This window comes from Panthera tigris, chromosome B1, assembly GCF_018350195.1.
Source record: "Panthera tigris isolate Pti1 chromosome B1, P.tigris_Pti1_mat1.1, whole genome shotgun sequence".
NCBI lineage: Eukaryota > Metazoa > Chordata > Mammalia > Carnivora > Felidae > Panthera > Panthera tigris.
In genome coordinates this window covers 146,085,853-146,103,281 of record NC_056663.1, presented here as the reverse complement: position 1 = coordinate 146,103,281, position 17,429 = coordinate 146,085,853, and the positions used below count along the sequence as shown (strand labels likewise).

The following is a 17,429-nucleotide window of genomic DNA, read 5'->3' as shown; positions in this document are numbered from 1 at the left end:
TCCCAGCAATCCTCAGATAATAAGGTTCAAAGCTGGTGGGCAGCTTTTCTTTAAAAACCACTCTGGGATTGCACATTTAAAAACAGAAGTCCCTCTTTTCCTTCTCACACATCCTAGCCTTATTGCCCTTTTCTCTCTTCCTCTCCATAGTTCTGTGGGATGGCTTTCAGCAAAAAGTGACCACTCATAGTCTCTCTCTCTCTTTTTTTTTTAATTAAAAACATATTATGATACATCCTGGTGTGAGGGTAGGAGACACTGTCATTTTATTTGAGCCTCTATAGAGAAAGTCCGAGGAGCTAATGAATTTGATACCATTTCACTTTGCAGGAGGAAAAGAAGTTTCCGTTACCCAGTGATGAATGTAATGATGAAACCTAGATAGAGCCAGGTCTATGTTTCGTTAACATTTTTATTGCTACGTGCTCCCAATACAACAAACAGCATCAGTAGTTTACACTTTGATCCGAAGGAATTTTTAGCTTAGTAGAAAAGGAAGCTCAGAGACCAGAAGTATAACAAATATGTACAACTTTGTGGGAGGTTGTATGCGTGTGACGATCTTGCTCTGTATTCTCCTGTGGACCAGATGCATACATATGCAAGCAAACTAGAGAGAATTTCATTCCTGGGAAACTTTTAGGGGAAAAATAAATGACTTCCACTTGAGGTTCAGAGATTGTTTTCCTATCTGGAATTCACCTCGTTCAGTTCAACTTGAAAAGTCTTACATGAAGTAGTAGGCGATTCTTCAGAGGTACGGAGTCAGTAGGAGAAGCTGTGAGTTTACCATGGTTAACACGCGAAGGTCCCTGTACATTCTGTGCTTGGAGAGGTTAACATCACTGTAGTTCGTTCGCATAATACATTTTTAGAGAGTTCAGGAACTGACCTCAAAACATTATGCTCACAACACTTTCTTTTTTCTTCTAAGTATTTATCTCTTTCATATACTTAAAAAAAAAGTGTTTCTAATTCATCATTTCATTAAACAGCTATCTGAGTCCATACTATTTTATGTGTCATTGAACGGGAATAAGTCATTAACTCTGTATCAACTACTTTCAAAATGCAAAATGTGTGCATAAAATTGAATTTAATTTTAGCTCTTTCATTTGGCTGCTGTATTTGCTTAAATTTCTCTTCCATGCGCAAAATGTGCATCTCTAATTATGTCTCTCTAGTTTACTAAAATATGTCATTGATACTAGCGTAAATATTTAGTACATAAAAATACTATCAAGAAAAAAATCACCTTTTAATAAATATCTTCAGTTCTGAATTCTATTTACAAGTACTTTACATCTACTCCCTGGAGAGAGCATTTCTGGCTTCACTGTGAGCAAGGTGACCACTGACATAAATTACTAGCACATTATTGCAGTCAGATGCATTGTGGTTGTGAACATTTGGATATGAACCATGCAGAAAATAAATATTGCAACCATTGACAAATACTTTCTTGAATCTTCTTCCAAAGCCCCAGAGTCCTGCTATACTTGGGTATCAACTGTAGTTCGTTGATGCTTTTCTCGGCTACCAACATACAAACAAATGATCTCAAAACCTTTTCCCTTTGTTGTTATTACAGTACATTGAGTATAACCGTTTGTATATGTCAACAAAGGGAAAAGAAAAAACAACACAAGAACACAGGACACTTCAGCGGTGCCTATTGGGGTGCCGGTAGTAGGGTTTTAATTTCGTCTTGCACAGGCTAACTTACTAGTCTCTGTTCCCTGTGACCACAAGTATACTAAGACACCAATCCTACCCCTTTTTATTTAAAGGCTGGAAGGTAATAGGTAAGTGGAAATCTGTACATCTGCAGCACATCTGATTTTTCTTTTTCTGTGATGTACGTATCGCATTGTTGATTAAACAAAACCACACAACAACACCCTTTGTGTTGTCAGCAGCTACAATTCTTCTTGTTCATAATATTCTGCCTTGAAAATCAACCCATAGAATGTCAAATAAGGCAATACTCAACAACAGGCATCTAGAGCATCCAGAAATGTAATATAGTAAACAATCATTTGAGAACACATCTCTTAAAATAATACTGATTTCTGCAATATACAGTATTTACACGACAGCTGCAAATTCGCTCATACAATACTTCTAATATAGATAAATAGGAATACAAGTCTAAGAATTCTTTGCTCCATTTCCAAAATATTTTGTTAAAGTGTAAACTGTTGGCACCTCTTTTTTTGTTTTTAGTGTAACTTTTTAAAAATAAAAAAAATCAGCTGATATACATAATTGGTTCCAGTCCGCTTGCTGCTTTAGAGAGTGACCAACACACTTAGCAACTTACTTTCCTTCTATTAATAATCTTTGGCGCTTTCTTCCAATGAATTCTGGTAAATGAGTCAGTGCAGAACAAAAGGAGGATGAAAGCAACTAGAAAGTGAACCAGCACTTTTTGTTCCTCCACGTACAGATAAAATGAGTTGACAATTTACGGAGATTTACACTTGAAACAAGTATGCACCACGGGGAGAGAGAGCTTGTCCGGGTTTTCCTCTGATTGCTAGCCATTGAGGTTCACTTTCTCATCTTTCCAGAGTGGGTGATCTTATGGGACGTCTCTTGTCAATAATTTTTTCATCTTTCTTTGAGGTTCTTGCCTGAGAAGAAGCACCTATTGAATCACTGACTGCAAGGAAGTGGGCGGCAGCCATTTCTGAAGATGAGTTGAGGTGGCCACTCTTGGCGGGTGGGGAGGCCAGCCTCAGAGTCTTGCTTCCTGCTTGCTGAGCTCTCCTCTGGGGTAAGTTAGCACCATCAGGTTTACTGTTTGGCCTGGAAGCAGTGACTGCATTTGGACCTCCCACTGAAGAAATCCTACTCAAAGATTTCTTCTCAGCAGGGGGCTCTGAATGGTAAGGAACCAAAGATGTAGGCACTGCTAGAGATCCAGGGAGGTCACTAGGGTTAAAGATAGCATCATCATGAGTTTCAGCAGCTTCTGGAAGGTATGGTGGTGGCAGGGTGCTACTGCGCTTGCTACATGATTCACAACATAACTTGTTATAACCTGGTATGGAGCAGTATCGTGCCAGCACCTCCATTTGACAGAAGATGGACTTGTCTCCCAAACATGGCTCATCTGTAAAAATTAAAAGACAAAATAGCACATACATCTAAACATAAAATAAAGGGGAAGAATTAAAATTGTTTATGAATATAAAAAATTTTAAGTAAAATCTAACATTAATGGGAGTTATCTAAACAAGCCTTTCATAAAAATACGAAGGTTATGGGGCGCCTGGGTGGCTCAGTCGGTTGAGCATCCGACTTTGGCTCAGGTCATGATCTCATGGTCTGTGAGTTCAAGCCCCGCGTCGGGCTCTGTGCTGACAGTTCTGAGCCTGGAGCCCGTTTCAGATTCTGTGTCTCCCTCTCTCTCTGCCCCTCCCCTGTCCATGCTCTGTCTCTGTCTCAAAAATAAAAAATAAAAATAAAAATAAAAGTTGAAAAAAATACGAAGGTTAGTGGTGGGAATGTAAATTGGTGGATCTACTACAGACAACAATGTGGAGACTCCTTAAAAAATTACAATAGGGGCGCCTGGGTGGCTCAGTCGGTTAAGCGTCCGACTTCAGCTCAGGTCATGATCTCGCGGGTCGTGGGTTCCAGCCCCGCGTCGGGCTCTGTGCTGACAGCTCAGACCCTGGAACCTGCTTCGGATTCTGTGTCTCTCCATCTCTCAGCCCCTCCCCTGCTCATGCTCTGTGTCGCTCTGTCTCTCAATAATATATAAATGTTAAAAAAAATTTTTTTAATTAAAAATATAACAGCCATATGATCCAATAATTCCGAGAAGGGGTATTTATCTGAAGAAAATGAAAACACCAATTCTAAAAGACATATGCACCCCATGTTTACTGCGCCATTATTTACAATAGCCAAGACATGGAAATAAATGTCCAGTGATGGATGGATGAATGGATACAGAAATTGTGGTATATATATTGCAATGGAGTATCACTCAGTTATAAAAAAGAATGAAATCTTGCCATTTACAACATGGATGGACCTTTGAGGCATTATGCTGAATGAAACAACTCAGAGGAAGACAAATACTGCATGATCTCACTTGTGTGAGGAATCGAAAAATAAAACCTCATTGATACAGAGAACAGAATGGTGGTTGCCAGAGGCAGGGGCTGGGGAGTAGGTGAAACGGGTGAAGGGGGTCAAAAGGTAGAAATTTTTAGTCATAAAATAAATGTCCAAATGACTAAAGTTCATAATATTGTATTGCATATTTAAAAACTGCCAAAGGTAGATCTTTGACATTCTCATTGCAAGAAAAAATAATTTTGTAACTATATATTATGACAGATATTAACCAGACTTATGGTTGTAAGCATTTCACAATGTATAAAGATATCAAATCATTATATTGCATCTGAAGCTAACATAAAGTTATATGTCAGTTATACCTCAATAAAAAATATGAACATTTGGAGAAATTCACTGAAGTAGTTCTTTATGTGCAGAGCACTTGGGTTGACCACCATTTTAATATCTCTGTCAAGAGTCTGAAGATTGAGGGTACTTTCTCTTCCTAGTAGGAACACATATCTCATTTTAGAATGAGAAAATAGGATTCATTTTGGCACAAATATTTGTAGGATATAAAGGAGACATCTTTTTTTTTCTTTTTGTTCAGTACCTTTTTTTTTTTAATGTTTATTTTTGAGAGAGAGAGAGAGAGAGAGAGAGACAGAGAGAGAATATGGAGGGTGGGGGGAGAGGTGCAGAGAGAGAGGAAGACACAGAATCTGAAGCAGGCTCTAGGCTCTGAGAGCTGTCAGCACAGGGCCTGATGCAGGGCTCGAACCCACAGACTCTTAGATCATGACCTGAGTCAAAGTTGTATGCCCAACCAACTGAGCCATATAGATGCTCCCTGTTTTTTTGTGGGTTTTTTTTTTTTTAATTTTATGGTCTTTCTGGCTTTCTAATAGAGTAGCTTCTACATTAAATCTAAATTTAAAATCATAATAAATTCTAAAGACCTGTTGGAACAAATTAAATCTTAAAAATGTATTACTGAAAGAATCAAATAATATCCAGAGTCAATGCAATGGTTTCATTTTCACTACTGAATATTCTTAGGCTATTTGTTATTTGAAAGCATAACTTTGGGTAAAGTATACCAACATTCTTTTGAAAAATTCATGGTTTTAAAATTTAATTTCATTGAATTGATAACACTTTATGTACCTTACTAAAGTAACACTCATAAAACAATACAGATGTGTGTGGACTATTTTTATTATTTAAAAATTTTTTTATTATAAATTATAAGAATTAGATTCCAAAAAATTCCAAACGTTGAGCTCATGGACACATTAGTTTGTACTTATTTTCAGCCATTTTAGGGCATATCTTATGCAGAGCCCAAGAACTTGGTGCAACTCCGAAATACTGATCCTATGTCCAAATCATAAACACAAAGAATTCTAAATTGTGGCATTTATGTACTATAATCACTTAAAATTACAGTGTGTTACTGAGTAATGCCCTATGGCTAGGTAAGGAACCTGCCATATAAATTGCTAAAGAAATAAAGAACCTTTTTTTCTAAAGTTTGGGGAAGAAAAGACAGTTGGCAAGAGCAATAAACAGCTAAAATTACCACCTATACCTATTACCGATTACAAATTATAAAATTAATTATAAAATTACCTATTAGAGTTATAATACCATATCCCCTTTCCAAATTGTGGAATGACCTGTATTTGCCTGACATTTACAGATCTATTAGATGGTATGACATGTCTAAATATTTGATGTTAGCTAAGGTAATCATCTAATTATGTTGTGAACGCCTGTGAGTCATATTAACGGGTTTCACCTCAAATACCCTTATCACTTCTGAATTACCTTTTCTACGCCTGTATCTTAAAATAAGATTAATTTCTTCTTCCATATGTTTAAGGCTCTAGGTCCTGAGATGAGAGGACTTTATTTGACTTTGTATTCTCTTTTCCCTCTGACCCTTCACCCCCTTGCGCCTCCCTTCACCCCCCTCACCCCCATCTGTGGCCCAGCTCAAAGCGTGACCTATTCTCTCTGAGTCCACGTGTGGGTCTCCCCTCTCTGTGTGAGCACCTCAGCACTGCACCGAATGCTTCACAACCTGGGTCTAATTAGGGCCAGAACATGCTTCTGTATGGAGAAGGAAAAGGGAGAGACAGTCTGAGAAAAAAACAAGTAAGAGCAAAAGAATACATTCATTTTATCGTAATTTGCCTCTGGACAGATGGGAAGGGCTTAACAGCAACAATGAAATAGTACATCTAAGTGGGGCTTAGGAAAAGGATTCATATGACAAAATTAATCACTTAAATTAAGGAAGCTTTTTAGCTGTTTTGTCCTGTGGCCAGATCATTATAAGAAGTTATTATAAGAAGGAAAAGCATTTTACACATAGTCTCAAAAGGCCATTTGATTTTAGTTGCAGTTTGAGACTGAAGAGAAGTATTGCTTACTTGAAATGTGTGACAGAAATGTGTGGCCTTTTCGACCTTGTAGAATTGGCTGTTGGGCCTGGATTTCAGAGCAAGAGAACAGCTACAAGAATGTGGAATCCCTAACACAGTTAGACCATCTCATTCGCACCTCTGTTGTACAATTAAAAAGGATTTCTTTCAGCTAAAGGAAAAGAACCAAGCAGCTCTCTGACAATTGGGCATATTTACAGAAATACATAGCTCTATCAGCTATTAAGGTAATAAAGTTTACTCAGAAAGTTTTTAGCCAGCCTCCTGGCAGTAATACATAAGAATAAAATATTATGGCAACAGTGAACTTCACAGTTTCTAACTGGGTAAAGTTTGTTCTTTTGGCTTTGGCTTGTGTTTTGAATTTTTAAATATACTTTTCCAGAGAAAAATGATGAAATACATAAGTCCTTTGTCTCCCCCTCATGGTCATACTTATTCTTGCTCCCATGCATTTCAAATAAAAATTTATAGTGAAATAATTTATAAGGTTTAAAGGACTTGATGTGAAATTTCCTCAAAAAAAGGTAAGACGTTTGATACAACAGTGCCTTGACAATTTTCTTGAAAAAAAGAAAGTACCATTCAACAGAGGTCGGTATTAAGGGCTTCCTATAGTGTAGACCAACAAATAGGCAACTTTTTGAGTCCCAAGTCTCACCGGTGTGACAGTAACGTCCACAGATGTCATGAGGTACAGATTTAGAAGAATGGCATTTAAGAGGAAGCTTGTGATAGGGGAGGTGGGGTGGGTAAGGGAGGAACAGAATAGGGAGGATGTATGAGGTGGCGGTGGGGCGGGGGGCAGGGGGAGAGAAAGAGAGAAAGAAACAGGCTGGGCAGTGGAAGGTACAAGAAGAAAGAGAGCCAGACACTGCAGAGGAACAGAGACACAGGGGCTGGGAGAAAGAAAGAAAGAAGGTGAGGAAGAGAAGAGACAGAGACAGGGGGTGGGGGAGATGAAGAGAGAGATACAGACACAGAGTGGGAGAGGAAGGCAGAGGAACAGGGAGGGGGAGAAAGGGAAGAGCAACCCGAGAACGAGAAAGATGGGGGGGAAAGAGAGACACAGACACATGAGCTACAAAAAGCCTGGAGGGAGATGTTGGGGAGAGAAAGAAGGAATATGGGAAAAGGAGACAGGAAGAGATGAGGAGACAGAAGAGAGGGAAAGAGAGAAGGGGTGGAGGTAGGGAGAGAGAGAAGAACAAGGCTGAAAAGGGTATGTGACAGACACAGAGAAAGTGAGCAACCTATAGGCTGCAAATGACAGGAAGTCAGAGAGACAGGAAGCAAGAGTGGACCAACACAGAAAATGAGAGACAGAGGCCAGCAAATGGCGATACAAAATGAGACAGAGGACAGAGATGGATGTAAAGAAAGAAAACCACCCAAAAGGAGGAAGAAGGAGACAGAGTGATAGAAACTGAAACCATCCAACATATATTTTGTTTTACCATAGCACACTGATACGTAGTTGAAAATAAAGTGCGCTCTGCTTTTGCAATACAGCAGGGATGCAGGCTGGGCAGACGTCTGCATGCGTGCAAGGTGTCTATTCCGCAATGCCCTAGCTGAAGCGCACCCATATGGAGGGACAGATGACGGACACGGCTTTGTGAAGGATGTTTATTACCCACATGCCTAAACTGAACAACTACAGTAATATATTTCAAAACCTTCTGCCATACTACGCCGTTCACAACTGATGTGAAATTGTAAAGACAATCACAGAGAGAAAGTAAGTCGCTTCTCCTACTAGAAAGACAAATCAGCAGCAGCTTCAGACAGACATCATGCCCTCACCCCAGCATTAGCACCTGAAAGGAACCGCGAAGGCTGCAGTGGTTATGATATAGCTCAAACTCTCATCTGGAAAAACACTATTCGGCTCATGTCTCAAGAGGGGTTTTCCTTAGATTATTTTTTGATAAGCAAACAGGAATTCCAGAGATTGTCCTGAAATTGGTTTTTTTGAGGCTTAAAGACCATGGTCAGTGCAGTGAAACCAGTCAGTGTCACACCTACCGTGACAGGGAGGCAGCTGACAAGCTCTGGAGGACTGGGGCTTCTCCCCTGCGCAGTGATCTCCAGCCCTGCAGAGGACCTGCCTCACCTCTGTTCCTTCACCGCATGTTACTGAACACTATAGAAACAAAGGCTGGAATTATAGACGTTTGTTCCACCGAGACCATCTTTCTCCCTTTCTCCATGCGTGCGCACGCGCGCACGCGCGCACACACACACACACACACACACATGCTGGCACAGCTCTGAAGATCTATTTCATTTTGGAGACAGATAATCATAGGTTTATAGCCTGACTTCATCATGTACCAGCCTGGGCACATTGCTGTTGAGAAATGGTAAGCAGACTCCAAGTGACAGTATTCTGTCAGGATCCACCTGTGAGAGGAAGGCTTCTTTGTGTTTGGAATGTAGAGGACGGACTGCGGGAAAGGCAGCCCTGGAAGGTGGCATTCTGGACCCTGGAGATGAGCCATAGTGGGTGAGGAGGAGGTAGTCAGACAGGAGGAGGGGGAAGGGCCAGCAGCGAAAAGGTAGGAGGGTCGAATGAGCATGGTCTTCTTGGAATAGTAAGAAACTTTGAGATTACAGAGTTGGAATAAAGAACAACAGAGTAAGAAGAGCTAGCATGGCATTTATTGTGGTGAACATTTTGTAAGATATACACAAAGGCTGAATCATTACATTGTACACCTGAAACTAGTGTAATGTTATATCAGCTACACCTGAAGAAGGCAGAGCTCTGACTGGAGGGTGAAGGGGAGGAGAAGAGAAAGAGGATGAGGAGAAGGAGGAGGTGAAGGAGAAGGGAGAGGAGGAGGAGGGGGAGGGGAGAAGGAGGAGGAGGTGAAGGAAGAGGGAGAGGAAGAGAGAAAGAGGATGAGGAGAAGGAGAAGAAGAAGGAGAAGAAGGAGGAGGGGAAAGAAAGAAGAGGCAGAAGGGGAGGAGGGGGATGAGGGGGAGGGGGGAGGAGAAGTAGGGGGAGGAGAAGGGAGAGGGGGAGGAGGGAGAGGAGAAGGAGGAGAAGGAGGAGGAGAGGAAGAAGGGGAAGAAGGAGGGGGAGAAGGAGGAGAAGAGGAAGGAGGGGGAGGAGGGGAAGGAGGGAGAAGACGGAGGAGAAGAAGGGGGAGAAGAAGGGGGAGGAGGGGAGGAGGAGAAGGAGGTGAAGGAGGAGGAAGAGGAGGAGGAGGGGGAGGAGAGAAAGAGGATGAGGAGAAAGAGGAGGAGGTGAAGGAGAAGGAGGAGGAGGGGAAAGAAAAAAGAGGTGGAAGGGGAGGAGGGGGATGAGGGGAAGGGGGGAGAAGGAGAAGGAGGGGGAGGAGAAGGGAGAAGGGGAGGAGAGAGAGGAGAAGGAGGAGAAGGAGAAGAAGAAGGGAAAGAAGGGGGAGAAGGAGGAGAAGAGGAAGAAGGGGAAGAAGGGGGATGAGGGGGAGGGGGGAGAAGGAGAAGGGGGAGGAGGAAGAGAAGGAGAAGGAGGAGGAGGGAGAGGAGAAGAAGGAGAAGGAGGAGGAGAGGAAGAAGGGGAAGAAGGAGGGGGAGAAGGAGAAGAAGAGAAAGGAGGGGGAGAAGAAGGAGGAGAAGGAGGGGGAGGAGGAGGAGGGAGAGGAGAAGAAGGAGGAGGAGGAGGAGAGGAAGAAGGGGAAGAAGGAGGGGGAGAAGAAGGGAGAGGGGGAAGAAGAAGAAGGGGAAGAAGGAGGGGGAGAAGGAGGAGAAGAGGAAGGACGGGGAGGAAGGGAAGAGGGGAGAAGAAGGAGGAGAAGAAGGAGGAGGAGGGGAGGAGGAGGAGGAGGGAGGGGAGGAGGAGGAGGAGGGAGGGGAGGAGGAGGAGGAGGGAGAGGAGGAGTAGGAGGGAGAGGAGGAGGAGGAGGAAGAGGAGGAGACAGACAAGAAGGAGAAGGAGGAGGAGGGGAAAGAAGGAAGAGGAGGGAGGGGAGGAAGGGGAGGAGGGGGAGGAGGGGCAGAAGAGGAAGGGGGAGAAGGAGGAGAAGAAGGGGGAGAAGGGGAGAGGAGGAAGAGAAGAAGAAGAAGAAGAAGAAGAAGAAGAAGAAGAAGAAGAAGAAGAAAGAGGAGGAGGGGTGGGGGAGAAGGAGAGGTAGGGGAAGGAGGAGGGGGAGGGGGTTGGGTAGGAGGAGGGGGGATAGGGAGGAGAATAAGAAGAGGAAGAAGAAAGAAAATGAAGGAAGAAGAAAGGAAGAAGAAGGAAGAAGGGAGGAGGGGGGAGGAGGAGGAGGAAGAGGAGGAGGAGGTGGTCAGGGGAGTGGGGGGCAGAGTCAGCATGGTGCCATGTGGGGCAGGGCCCTGCATTCACTCTCAGGGGTCTAGAATTTATTCCTAGGAATGGTGAAGTCAACAAAGATATTAAACAGAAGACCAGTTGCCCATAGACTCTTCTATGTCACAAAACATCCAACCACGGTTTGCCCCTACCAACTCATCTTCAATGCAAGCATTTGTTTCAAAATAATTTTTCCTGGGGGCGCCTGGGTGGCCCAGGCGGTTAGGCAACTGACTTCCGCTCAGGTCATGATCTCAGGGTTCGTGGGTCCTAGCCCCAAATCGGTCTCTGTGCTGACAGCTCGGAGCGCGGAGCCTGCTTCAGATTCTGTGTCTCCCTCTCTCTGCCCCTCCCACACTTAGCTCTGTGTCTCTCTCTCTCTCTCAAAGGTAAATAAAATGTAAGAAAAAAATTAAAAAAAATAGTTTTTCCTAGCACCTCTAGGTGCTCGATGATGACAAAACAGGTGGCAGTTTCTCACCTCACATGATGCCTATGTGATATGTGAGCCAAGCGAAAATCCGCTGCACGTGCTTACACACACACACACACACACACACACACACGCGCCCACGGGCTTCCCACGCCCACCTCATTCCAGGGCCCCGTCTTCCACTGGGAGGGGCAGGGCGCTCTGTTGCAGGGCCGGCGGTTCTCGGGCCTGTCGCCTGCGCAGTACTTGCTGTGCACAGAGCGGTTGGTGCCGTCGCGCAGCGGCTGCAGGCAGCGCACGGTGCGGAGCTGGTAGCCGGTACTTCCGCAGGTTTTGGTGCAATGCTCCCACTCTTCCGCGACCCAGCTGCGGCGTGGGGGTTAGGATTGGACATGGTCACTGCGTGTCGTGCACCTTCCTGCCCCGCAGCCTAGCCTTTTCTGCTCTCTGAGCGACGCGCCACCCAGGGGGCGCGCTGCAGTTCGGAAGCAGTTTCAGAAGGATGGATGCAGCAAGCAATTCCCAAGTCTTAGAATTTTCTAGCAGTAATAGGCCCCACACTTCTATTTTTAACGCCTTAGTATTTTTCTGCTTCCCACTGACTTGGAAACCTGTTTTTCTAAAGGGTGATCGACAGAAGGTTTCTGAAACTCATCATAAGGTTGCCCGGTTAGGTTCGGGCATTATAGCAATTTTTCAAAAATACACCAACTCACTGTCAGCCAGGTGGCCTAATGGTGGTACACATCTGAAAGGAAATTTAAAAAGGGAATCCATCCGACACTTACTGAGACAAACTGTTTTGGCTGCTGCTGCTTTTTCAAGAAATCCTGAGTTCACTCATGTTTTAGTATTCTTACTGAGATGACTATTTCATTTGTACAATTGTTGCTGAGAAGGCTCCCTGTCATATCTATCCTGTTTGGAAAATTCAGCTCTCCATATTGGCCCTGATTGGGCTTGACAAAAAGGCAAAGGTAGTGTGCATCCTGGGCTTGAATACACCCCTATGGAAAGTTTTCTAAAAAGGTATTTTCAGAAAGAGTCGCCATGGGACGTGGCTAAATTCTGGTGTTGATGTCAAGGCCCCCAACACTCTCCACATCAGCTGTGGACACAATATTATGGATCCAGGTTCCAAAGGGCTGTCACCACAGATTCCATTTGGTTAATCATGTCTGTCAAAATGTAGTTGAGGCAGACTATTATTTATCCTTTCCAAAGCTACCTTCCCTCTGTATTTTTTTTTCTTTCCACATATATGGGGTACCAAAATATAACCATGCTAAAACCTTGGGCAGTTTTTGGTATTCACAGTTTAAGATCGCTTTAGCCCACCAAACTGGCATAAAACATAGTGCACCAACTAAGAAATTGTTCTCAATTTTAAAGGCCTCAATACTCTCACTGGAAGACAGATTATTATACGAGAAGTATACATTTTATTGTCATAGATACTCCTGGTTACCTTTTTCCCCTCCTGAAAATCCTAGAATGACAACAAAGGAGAAAAATAGCATAAATCCACAAAGGTAAACAAAAAATGGAATAGAAGGCACTAGAAGAAAATTTGGAACCCAGAAAGCAGTGGGACATATGGCTGCTAACTCAGTAGACCTAAGGACGAAGTTTAACTCAGCAGTAGAGGCTGGTTAAGCAAATTGACTTGCTGGTGGAACTTCAGAAATGTACTGGATTATGCCCTTAGGTCAAAGTGTGGGCTGTGAAACTGTGGGTAAAGGCAGGGCTGAAAACAGGGGGCTGATGAAATGTCTGCTTAGAAAAGACATCCTGCTCCTTGCCCTCTAAGCCAGCAGGAGGTTTGAGGCTTATCCTATGTTGACGATGAACAAGACTTGTAGCTTGTGGACAACAGATATAGGCAGGACACAACAGAGAAAGAAACCAGAGTGAAGACAGGGGGTGATGTAAGAATCCTCATATGGAATGGTGAGACAACCCTAGCTCCCTACATATATACAACTTCCTATATAAATAGGGTTATAACCCCTAGGCAGGAAATTGATTCTGCTCTTTGGAATCTGATCATTTCATTAAAAGCCCTAATACACAATTAACTGAGGATCTTCACCGAAATAGCCCAGCCAGCTCACCCTACAGTGAAGCCCACCAGCAAACAAGTCTTGACCATAAAGCAAGCTTCCAAGCAGCCCTTTTAACACTTCATTCTTACACATGTGTCAATAGCCAATAATCACCAGACACAGCCTCTAACACAAATGATGGAGGAGAGAAAAGAAACAGAAGGAAAGAACTCAAAAGAAATAATGCATGAAAAAGAAAGTCATCTTTAATATCATAAAAGAGGTAAAGAAATACATTACATCTGTGAAATAAGCATCAAGTGCCTTTAAAAAGGAACACGTGAGGAAGAAAACAGAGTGCTTGAATATTAAAGTGCTCTTGGATATTAATGACATGATAGCAAAAATGAAAAATTCAGCAAGGAGAATAAATAATAGGTGAGAAAAGAAAAGAAAATTTGTTCTGTTTAGGAATCCTAACTACAGATATCTTAGAAAGAAAGAACATTGAAAAAAATAGGGGACATTTTTTAAAGAAAAAATACAGGAAAATCTCCTAGAGATGAAAGATAATTGGTTTTGTGTTTTAAAAAGTCATGGAGTGCACAGAACGATGGATGAAAAATGTTTAGCAACAAGGCAGTCCCATCACAGTTGGGAACAAAAATTTCAGGACGTTGGGAACAAAAAAAGATCTTACAAACTTTCAATGACAGACAAAACTAGAAAGCACTGGGAACCAGAATAGCAAATGACTTTTCAACAGCAACATGGGATTCTAGAAAACAACGAAACAGTGGTTTCAAAATTCTGAAGGAAAATACATTAGAGTTTGGAATTTTGTGTGTGTGTGTGTGTGTGTGTGTGTGTCCAAATGATCAAGTGTGAGGGTAGAAGAAAGACTTCCTATATACCCTTATACTTCAAATTCTTACCTACTTTTCTTAGGTGTAGGAGAACTTCTTATATAAAAATTTTTACTTTGTATATACTTTTTTCATGAAGCTACTGGAAGATATGACCAACCAGAAAAAAATGAATACATGAAAAGATAAAAAGACAAGAAATACAGGAAACAGAAGAGCTGACGCAAAAGAAAGGGAGTAGGCATACCGAGGAAGAGGTAAAAAGAAACATCAGGACAAGCAGAAGTCCAGGAGGGCAGAACTGGAACTTTCTGAGTGAGATCTCTAAGAAGTTACAAGTGACAGGATACTTGAGTGTTTAGTATTTATAGGAGATGGATACTCATGGAAGACAGTTTAGGGATGAATTAGTGAAAATTAGTAGAAAACAAAATATAAAAAATCAAGACATTCAATAATTCTAGAACAAAGTTTCAGTAGGAAAAAAAGGAGCATGCTAGTAAGTGACTCCACTATTAGGAGAGACAGAAGTCGTTAAAATAATATAAACTCTGAATATTATTATCAGTAAAAGATGGGTGATAACAATATTGGAAATATGGAGGGAGATAAGTCTGGGCTGTGGGTGTCTATTTGGGGAAGGATTATGAAAGAATGCAAAATCCTTCACTTCCCACATTGGAAATTCCATATACATAATGTCCAAAACCTGCCCCACCCCAAAAAGTCAAGTGGACACAAAAACATTTTACTTAGAGAGTTGGAAACAAGTAGTTACCAAATACCAAGAGAAGCTAGAAAGTGGTTGTTTTTAAGCAGCAGGACTATGGTAAAGGGCAGGGAGCCACAGCTTTATATAATTCCTATAAAATGATTTGACTATTTAAATCTGCTACGTATATTAGCTTTGACTAAAAATAAAATTAAGGGGTGCCTGGGTAGCTCAGCTGGTTGAGCATCTGACTCTTGATTTTGGCTCAAGTCATGATCCAAGGGTTGTGGTATGGAGCCCATGTCAGACTCTGCACTGAGCATGGAGCCTGCTTGAGATATTCTCTCTCTCTCCCTCTCTCTGTCTCTCTCTCTCTTTCTCTCGCTTTCTCTATCTCTTCCCTCCCCTCTGCTCCTCTCCCTTACTTGTGTGTGCTCTGTCTAAAATAAATAAACAAACAGACTAAAGATATTTAAATTTCTATCATTTTGTCTTTAGCGTATGATAGTTAACATGACTACTTACAGTGGATGTGTGCACTCTTGAATATTGCACATTCTTCTGATAGGTTTTGGCTTTTTGTTGGCCTCACAGAAACTGCGGTGAACCATTTTATTATCACTCTTCCGACGGCATCCGTATTTAGTGTACTGGAAACCTGGGAAAGGAAATACATTTCTCTGGATTTAATCACTTCTTCATTCTGTGATATATCTGATAGATCATTCATTCATTCAATGAATATTTACTGAGTATATAACAGCAGGCCAGGCACTGTTGTAGATGCTGAAGATCCAGAAGTAAATTAAATAAACAAATCCTTAACTTTTCAGAGCCTACGTTTAATAAATATTATAAATTATTAAATAGCACCTGTACATGTGCTAATGAACTAGACCCTGAATACACACCATCTACTGTGAGGGGCAGATTTGAGAACCACAGTGATAACACCCAGTGACACAAGCTTTCAGAGAGTTATGTAAGTAATTTACTGTAGAGGGCACCAAAGGAACACAGAGGAGAAGTTCTCAAACTCAGCTGGAGGAGAGGCAGGGAGCGCTTACAAAAGCAGCATTTCTTGAACAGAATCTTGAAGTTCAAATAATATTGGGTAAAGGGAATGAAGCAGAACAATACTCCAAGCAAAGGAAATGACACATAAAAAACTGAAGATCTGTTTGAATGCCCAAGTTTCAAGTGTGAAAGGGGTAGGAAATAGGAAAATTCAATCTTAAAAGCCTTGAGTGACAGACTAGTGTTTGGACTTTATCTTGATGGTCGGTCATAGGGAGTTTTTGAAGGTCTCTCCAATCATCAACCCTGACATCTCTAAGTAAGTAAATAAATAAATATAAATATTTTTAAAAGATCGTTTAAAAAATTTCAAACCTACAAAAATGCTGTAAGGAAAGTACAATGAATATTTGTATCCCTTATATCTCAATAACCTTGTGTTACATGTCACTGTATTTGAGGTGAATACAAACATATTTTTACATCTGTGATATATTAATTATACTATGCAATGTATGTAATATATATGTAAAATTTTGTGGAACCATTTGAGAGTAAGTTGCTGGAATTCTGATCCTTCGCTTCTTAATACTTCAGCGTACTGCTCAAAACCAGCACATCTCTTATATAATTCTTAAAATCAGAATACTTAACATAGATATAATGCTATTATCTAATATACAGACTATATTCAAAATTTTCCAGCTGTCCGTATAATGATCTTTACAGCAATGTTTTTTCCAATTAAGGGTTATGCACTGCATTTAGTTGTCATGGAATTAAGCAGGAATAGTTTCTGAGCATCTTTTTATCTTGAATATTTTTTGAGACGTATAGGCTATTTGTTTTGTAAAATGTCCCACAATTTGGGTTTTATATAGTTGCCTCCTAATGATTAGATTCAGGTTATTTACTTTTGGCAAGAATACTACATAAACTACGCTATGCCTTCAGAAGAACACATTAGGATGTTAAAGGAGTTAAATCAGGGAAATAATAAACTTCCACTAATTCATTCATTCATTCATTCATTCATTCAATTACCCTGGAAATAAAGGAAGAGCGGAAGATCAAATTAGACTAGTTAAAAGACTTTTGCAATAATCTTCCCTTTCAAAATCATGCAGGAAACCTGGTGAGGAATAAATCGATGTGATAGATATTAAAAAGGTGCTTCCAACAATTCTTGTAACCAAGTAGATGTTGAGGGTGAGGCAGAAGGGAAGATCCAGATTAAATGAGCATCTTATAATGGATTAAGTATCATTTTAAATAATTAATTGAAAACATTTTATGCCCTGTCTACCTCAAAAAAAAAAAAAAAAAAACCTCTTTAGACACACATCCTTGAATTAAAATGATAAAATAAATGGTTGATGCATGCATTCCCTACTCTGAATAATATTTTTTTGTTCTCAATTACTCAACATCATTGTTGTGAAAGCCCCTTGCCTTCTCCTGCCTGTCAGGGAAAATTTCTTCTAGGCCAGCTCAGTTCTGGAGCATTTATTGTTCAGAACTAGAGT

The 17,429-nt window shown here is 41.3% G+C and overlaps 1 protein-coding gene across 7 annotated transcripts in view; it reads right to left on the bottom strand.

Moving 5' to 3' along the window:
- Positions 1-295: 295 nt before the first annotated feature.
- ADAMTS3 (ADAM metallopeptidase with thrombospondin type 1 motif 3) overlaps positions 296-17,429 on the bottom strand; it is a 258,656-nt gene continuing 241,522 nt past the window's right edge. For all 7 annotated transcript variants that reach the window (XM_042984395.1, XM_042984396.1, XM_042984398.1 and 4 more), the window contains 4 exons: positions 15,412-15,544; positions 11,422-11,629; positions 8,556-8,673; positions 296-3,118 (listed from right to left, as the gene is read on the bottom strand). In XM_042984395.1, the coding sequence (XP_042840329.1) occupies positions 2,562-3,118; positions 8,556-8,673; positions 11,422-11,629; positions 15,412-15,544 (1,016 nt within the window). In that variant the 3' untranslated portion in view covers positions 296-2,561. The remainder of the gene's footprint in view (positions 3,119-8,555; positions 8,674-11,421; positions 11,630-15,411; positions 15,545-17,429) is intronic.